The 7300-nt window shown below is 40.2% G+C and overlaps 1 protein-coding gene across 2 annotated transcripts in view; it reads right to left on the reverse strand.

Annotated features, from left to right (window-relative positions):
* Window positions 1-6482, reverse strand: part of ZNF841 (zinc finger protein 841) — a 19681-nt gene extending 13199 nt beyond the window's left edge. For both annotated transcript variants that reach the window (XM_025369114.1, XM_025369113.1), the window contains exons 1-2: window positions 6390-6482; window positions 670-796 (exon numbers count right to left, since the gene is read on the reverse strand). In XM_025369114.1, the coding sequence (XP_025224899.1) occupies window positions 670-796; window positions 6390-6404 (142 nt within the window). In that variant the 5' untranslated portion in view covers window positions 6405-6482. The remainder of the gene's footprint in view (window positions 1-669; window positions 797-6389) is intronic.
* Window positions 6483-7300: the final 818 nt, after the last annotated feature.

Here is a 7300-nt window from a genome sequence, read left to right on the forward strand (position 1 = left end):
CCACCCCCCCCCCCCGGGGGGGAGGGGGGGGACCCCCCCAAAAAACAAAAAAAAAAAAAAAAAAAAAAAAAAAAAGATGCAGATATCTAGCTCTCTCCCAAGAAATACTAAATCAAAAACACAGGGATAGGCCAAGCGTACTGGCTCAAGCCTGTAATCTCAGCACTTTCGGAGGCCAAGACAGGAAGATGGCTTCAGCACAGGAGTTCAAGATCAGCCTGGGCAACAGAGTGAAACCCTGTCTCTACCTGGGCATGGTGTTGCACACCCATAGTCCCAGCTACTTTGGAGGCTAAGGTAGGAGGATGGCTTGATCCCAAGAAGCTAAGGTTGCAGTGTGCCGAGATCACACCACTGCATTCCAGCCTGGGTGACAGACTGAGACTGTGTCAACAAAAAAAAAAAAAAAAAAAAAAAACCCACAGGGATAGAAAACAGGAACAGGGAATTGGATATATTAACTCTGCCATAAGGTTTTATATGTACCTCAGCTCTGGAACCACCACTAACATACAAAGAAGGAAGCAGAACATCCATGAGGCTTTTATTTGTGAATCAACAAGGCTTCAATCTCTGTCAAATAATGTAGGGCCTCCCAAGAAACACAATAAGGAAAGTACAAAAATGCACAAGGGAAGATCCTAACTTCTAGAGGAAAATTATCCTCACCCAGGAAGCCCAGGTTCCTGTAGTTCTCCAACATCACGTCCCTGTATAAAGCTTTCTGAATAGGATCCAGGCATTTCCACTCCTCCTGAGAGAATTCTATGGCCACATCCCTGAATGTCAAAGATCCCTAAAATGAAAAACACATTTCAATATGAGCAATGGGTGAGCTCTTATCTTTACATAAAATGAGAAGAGGAAAGAACTGTCACATCAATTTGATTGAAGTGTGTGTTTTGACATATCCATTAAAAGCATCTGTGAGATAATTATGTGTCCCTAATTTTGGGTTTTATAAAATTCAATAGGAGATGAAGATTTTATCTAAATCAGTGCACATTTCTCACTTCTGCGGACAAAATAAGAAATAAACACATGGTTATCCCTATGAAAGTTTTAGATATTATATTTGTTACACCAAGTAAGGTGTCCAGATGAGCTAGAATATAAGTGGTGTCTTCAGAGATGACAGTGTTCTTAGTGGCTTTAAAGAAAGGTCAGAAACTAAAAACTGATGACAAGAGCAACAGCAAGGACTAAAGTTTTGGAACACTCCTCATGTACCGGGCATTACTCCAAAGGCTTTACATGTTCTAACTCAAATGATGACATAATAACCTAGGACAGAAATATTTCTTCCCATCTTACTAGAAGACAACTGTGTCACAGACAGGCTAAGAAACTCGCCTAGGTCAACAACCTGCCAACAGCGCAACAAGCACCTGAACCCAGATGTCTAAAAATTAGAGTTGAATCAACAGAATTCAACCATTATATAACAAAATATGTCCTAGTCTTTCTGTGCAGCTATAACAAAATAAAAGAGACTAATTTATGAACAATAGAAATGTATTTCTCATGATTCTGCTGGCTGGGAAATCTCATGATTCGCTCCGGGGCAACAAGAGCAAAATTCCATCTCAGAAAAAAAAAAAAAAAGAGAGAGATAACATGATTGCAACCCAGAAAAAGAATATTTAGGTATACAAACTAATAATATACTGAAAAAATCTTCCTACTTTAGTACACTAATTTAAAAACAACAACAACAACAACACACACACACACTTCTAAATTTTCATTAGCATATATACCATGGCACTTAAGTACAAAACATTTTCAGAATTCTGTGAATAAATTATAAAACTATACTGAGTGATGTCAGCAAGATAAAGGAACAAGAATCCCCAAACTCTCCAGTCACCACAGTGAAATGATTTTAACAACAATTCATAGACTAATTGCCTCGGGGATAAATCCACAAAACAGTTACGAGGTTTCTACACCTCAGGCCAACATAAAGCAAACAGTATAGAAGCTCTGAAGGAAAATCTGAAGCATCCACTTGACAGAGACCCAGCCCCTGCCATGCAGGGGTAACAGAAAAGACACCCACAACTCCCAAGATCATCTAGGGGATGGAAAGGAGCAGAATATCTGTCCAACATCCTGACTTTTCAGATGACCAACTGATGGGCTGGTTTCTCTCTTACTGAATATAAGCACTGACAAGAACAAGGTGAAAGGTTAGGGGCCACTGAGAAAAAGGATGATTTACATAAACCAGTGTGTGCAGTAACATAGACAAACACTAAGTGAAGATCTAGTACTACAGCTTACTGTAGCACCCAAGTCTGCAATACCAAAGAGAGACAACAGGGGAGCTTCTGGGTAGAAACCAGCAAACATTTTCAATGAAGAGATGACAAGCAAAGGCCCAGAGAGGACAAAATCCCCAGCCAGAAAAGGTGTGGAAGGTCTCCAGAATGTAGTTGAGTTGACTGCAGTGTCCTCCCTGAACAAAGCAACCACCGAAAACTGGGGAGGTAGATGATTTTTCAAATACTGAAGTGCCAAAAGAAGATAAGAAAGCTTACAAAGAAACAGGAAAATACGGTCTGTAAAAAGAAACCAATTAAGTCTCTATAAACTTACACTAAAGAAATGGTGATTTACATCATGGCTTTGAAGAACTAAAAAGAAATGGGGACCACCCTCAGTATATGCAGGGGATTGGTTCCAAGATTCCCTAAGGAGATCAAATCTATGGATACTGAAGTCCCTTATATAAAAAGGCATAATACTTGCATATAACCTACCTATATCTTCCCATATGATTTAAATCATCTCTACTCATAATAGCTAATACAACGTAAATGCTACGTAAGTAGTTGTTATACTGCATTGTTTAGGAAATAATGACAAGAAAAAAAGGACTATACGTGTTCCTTGAAACCATCCATTTTTTTTCTGGCTATTTGTAGTTCATAGTTGGTTCCATCTGTGGCTACATGAGCCATGAATGCAGAGGGCTGACTGTATGTGAATTACCAAAGAATTTGAAATAATAGCCACAAGAATGCTCAATGAGTTAAAAGACAGCACACACAGACAAGCTCACAAAATCAGGAAAACTATATGAACTATGCATGCAAAGAAGAGTATCAACACAGATAGAAGCTATAAAAAAGAATCAAAAAGAAATTCTGAGGCTGGGCACCGTGGCTCATGCCTGTAATCCCAACACTCTGGGAGGCCAAGGTGGGAGAATTGCTTAAGCCCAGGAGTTCCGAGACCAGCCAGGGCAACATGGCAAAATCCGATCTCTACTAAGAGTACAAAAATTAGGCAGGTGTGATGGTGCACGCCTGTAGTCCCAGTTACTCAGGAGGCTGAAGTGGGAGGTTCATTTGAACTCGGGAGGCAGAGAATGCAGTGATCCAAGATTGTGCCACTGCAGTCCAGCCTGGGAAAGAGTGAAACCCTGCCTGAAAACAAAACAAAAGAAAGAAAAAAAGTATACCTAAAAATACAATAACTGAGTTGAAAAATTCACCAGATGAGTTCAATAGCAGACTTAATCAGGCAGAAGAAGGAATAAGTGAACTCAAAGGGGATTTTGACTGGGAGGAAAACAAAAACTATAAAAAATAAAGAAAAATAAAGAGAGCATTAGGGGAAACCATCAAGCACCAAGAACATATATATTCTGAAAGCCCAATAAATAATGTGAATATACCTAACATTACTGAACTGTAAGCAAACAAACAAGCTTTACTGAAAGACATAATAAAGATATAATCACTGACTGACAAACTCAATTCTTATTGGAAGATGTGGTGACAAGACCTGCAACTGTAAAAATTCACAGTCATTCAAACACAAACGAAGTATGTGGGAATTTAATAAAATGTGACTGTTGTATAAAAAAAAGAACCAACAAAATTTTGGAAAGAAATGGAGAGGTTTGCCAATCTTCATATGAACCTATTATGACATTTATAATCTGAAACTTTAAAAGCAATCAAATATAATCTACAAAAAGATATACACAAAAATTCAAATTAAAGATTCAATCAAAAAAAATTCATGCAAAGAAAATGTAAGCAAGAAACATTAGATTTTCAAGAAACTTCATATTTTATAATCACACCGTGAGCCAGGGCTTCCAAAAGATAAAACAAACATATAATTATTTTTGCTTTTGTGGTATACCGTCCTAAAAGCAGCAAACATTCTTTGAACTGCCAGTGAAGTAACCCTCACACACTTGTGGTGAAGACAGCATGCACAGCAGCAGCCACGGTGATATTTTTTGCAAAAGTGAAAAATTGTAGAAGATCCATGTCTTCATTAAGAAATTGCTCCAAAGAGGATACAAAACAAGCTATTAATGTTTATTAACATAAAAAACATGTACATTTCCAAAACTTGCAAAATACAGCAGAACATTCACTGAAGAATCGTCTTCTAAAAACCCACAATGACGTGTAAATGCATCTTGACACCTCTCACTGACTCTTGCCACAGAGCTTACCACTGTAGCTCCTCAATGAAACATGACACATGGTGGAGGATGTGACAGGGAAAAGGAACCTGGGTTCCTCCGGGTGCGTAATTGAAAGAGTGATCGCCTCTTCTAGGATAGTACATTTCCTATTTTGGTGAATCTGGCAAGATTCCCCACTATCCCAAGTTCAAAGATGCCCCCTCCCACCAACGACACATGACATTTCCCCCTCTTTAAAAAAAAACAAGTACTACTATGTAGTTTTTTCTCTTTGAGGATCTAGAAAAAATAAAAATTCTTTATATGTCCATTTTCCAATTCCTTGGACTGTGAGGACATTTCATTATTTTGTGGAAATCAAAATAAAATAATTTTCATTTTATGCTCAATTTTCTTTTAGCACATTCTGGAAGCTCTTTCACATTCTGTAAAGTTTTTAAATATATATGCCTTGATGTCCTTTTTTCAGGTTGTAAGTTGTTTTTACTATAAAACTAAAGTGTTTTTCTTGATGCCCTGTTTTTTACTTGTTTGCTTACAAATTTTATTGTGTATATTTAAGGTATACAATATAGCAAGATATGGATAGTAAAAAACTCACTACAGTTTAACAAATTAACATATCCATATCTCAGTTACTTTTTTTTTTTTTTTTTTCTTTTGTGGCAAGAACACCTAAAATCTCATTTAGCATAAATTTCACGTATAATAAAATGTTACTCCCTATCACGCTTATGTTGTATCCCCCCTTCTTAATGCCTAAATTGCATCTCTGTTTGGACTTTTACCACAAAACAAATATATATATCATGTGATGTTTAAAATAAAAAAAACGTAATATTTAATAATAATTGGTGGAATGACAGAATTTGGCTGCATCTTCTCTGACATCAAAAAAGTTTGGCTCTTACATCTGAGCAAAATTATAACCATTTTACAAAAAACAACTGCTGGTAAGAGTCCCTGCAGGAACACTGCATTCTCTGTGGGATGGATATGCTGAGAATGGCTAAATTAATCTGACGTTCAGGTTGATTTCATATTTTAAAAGCAATGATGGAATAAAACACCCTCTATCACTGATGTCGGTACCTAGTTTTCCATTCCATTCCCAATCATTAAGATTGTGGAGTTAGAAAGAGTGACTCATTCATTATAGCTTCAAATGTGGCATAAAACCAGGTAGAAAAGATCTCCCCTTAAAGGCATCTTTTCAAGAATTTATAGGCCGGGCGCGGTGGCTCAAGCCTGTAATCCCAGCACTTTGGGAGGCCGAGACGGGCGGATCACGAGGTCAGGAGATCGAGACCATCCTGGCTAACACAGTGAAACCCCGTCTCTACTAAAAAATACAAAAAAAACTTAGCCGGGCGAGGTGGCAGGCGCCTGTAGTCCCAGCTACTCGGGAGGCTGAGGCAGGAGAATGGCGTGAACCCGGGAGGCGGAGCTTGCAGTGAGCCGAGATCCGGCCACTGCACTCCAGCCTGGGTGACAGAGCGAGACTCCATCTCAAAAAAAAAAAAAAAAAAAAAAAAAGAATTTATAAGGTATTTGTACACATTAACATGTGACTACCACATACAGCTTCTCTACTCCTGGTCTACTGAGAGCTGACAGTGCATTCAGATGTTGCCCGTAAACAATCTCTGCTGCCCAAAAGCTGACACCGCAGGACCCACACCCCGTTTCCATCCATGTCTGGGTATGAGCCCTTCCCAGGACCATGCCCAGTGCAACCTCCTCCCAAGCTCATGTCACTGGGTCACCGTGAGATCTGGAATGTAAGTGCAGATGAGCGGGACTGAAGGAAGGCATGGGTGAGTGCGAGCAAATGTGTCAGGCAGAACACTTCAGACTCAGAGATTCACAACTCCAATGCCCTGCGTTTCAAAAAGGAAGGAGACAAAACAATCCACTGAGCATATCACTTTACCTGAGGAAGAGCCATTCTTGACTCCTTTTCTTTCTTCTTCCTCTTTTGGGCTTCTCTCTCAGTCAATACAATTAATTCTTTAAAAGTCAAATCTGAAAGTCAAAAATCTGTTGTTTAATGCTTGGAAACAACACATTCCTTTCTGTGCCACAACCATGCCCACAGGGAAGACCTCAGCATGTGGAGAGACAGCCCACTGCACCAGGAGGGTGCAAGAATAATAAATTCCTACACAATGACCAAGTGAGTTTCTCACCTTTTTCTGTTTTTTTTTTTTTTGAGACGGAGTCTGGCTCTGTCGCCCAAGCTGGAGTGCAGTGGCCAGATCTCGGCTCACTGCAAGCTCCGCCTCTCAGGTTTACGCCATTCTCCTGCCTCAGCCTCCCGAGTAGCTGGGACTACAGGCGCCCGCCACCTCGCCCGGCTAGTTTTTTCGTATTTTTTAGTAGAGACAGGGTTTCACCGTGTTAGCCAGGATGGTCTCGATCTCCTGACCTCGTGATCCGCCCGTCTCGGCCTCCCAAAGTGCTGGGATTACAGGCTTGAGCCACCGCGCCCAGCCATCTCACCCTTTTCTTCAGAACTTGTTCCCCTCCCGGACACCCTGCAGCAGTGGGGAGCTGGGCTGGACTATGCTTCCCTTCAGGACACAGACCCATCCCTGATCAAACCCCATACAGAGCACAGCCCCCTCACCTCCCTGTGGATCACAGGCTGAGCTCAGCTCTCAGAAACAGAAGACACAGAGGTTTGACGCTCAATGCTGGATACAAATTAGAATCAACTTGGGCACCTTGAACAATATGAAGGTTGAGTCCATGCTAACTATGGGAAGTGGAATCTGTGGTAAAAGGGCACAAAACATGTATTTGCAAACTGCCTCAGCATGCTAATGTGAAGCCAGGGTTGAG

This window comes from Theropithecus gelada, chromosome 19, assembly GCF_003255815.1.
Source record: "Theropithecus gelada isolate Dixy chromosome 19, Tgel_1.0, whole genome shotgun sequence".
In the NCBI taxonomy this organism is placed as follows: Eukaryota; Metazoa; Chordata; class Mammalia; order Primates; family Cercopithecidae; genus Theropithecus; species Theropithecus gelada.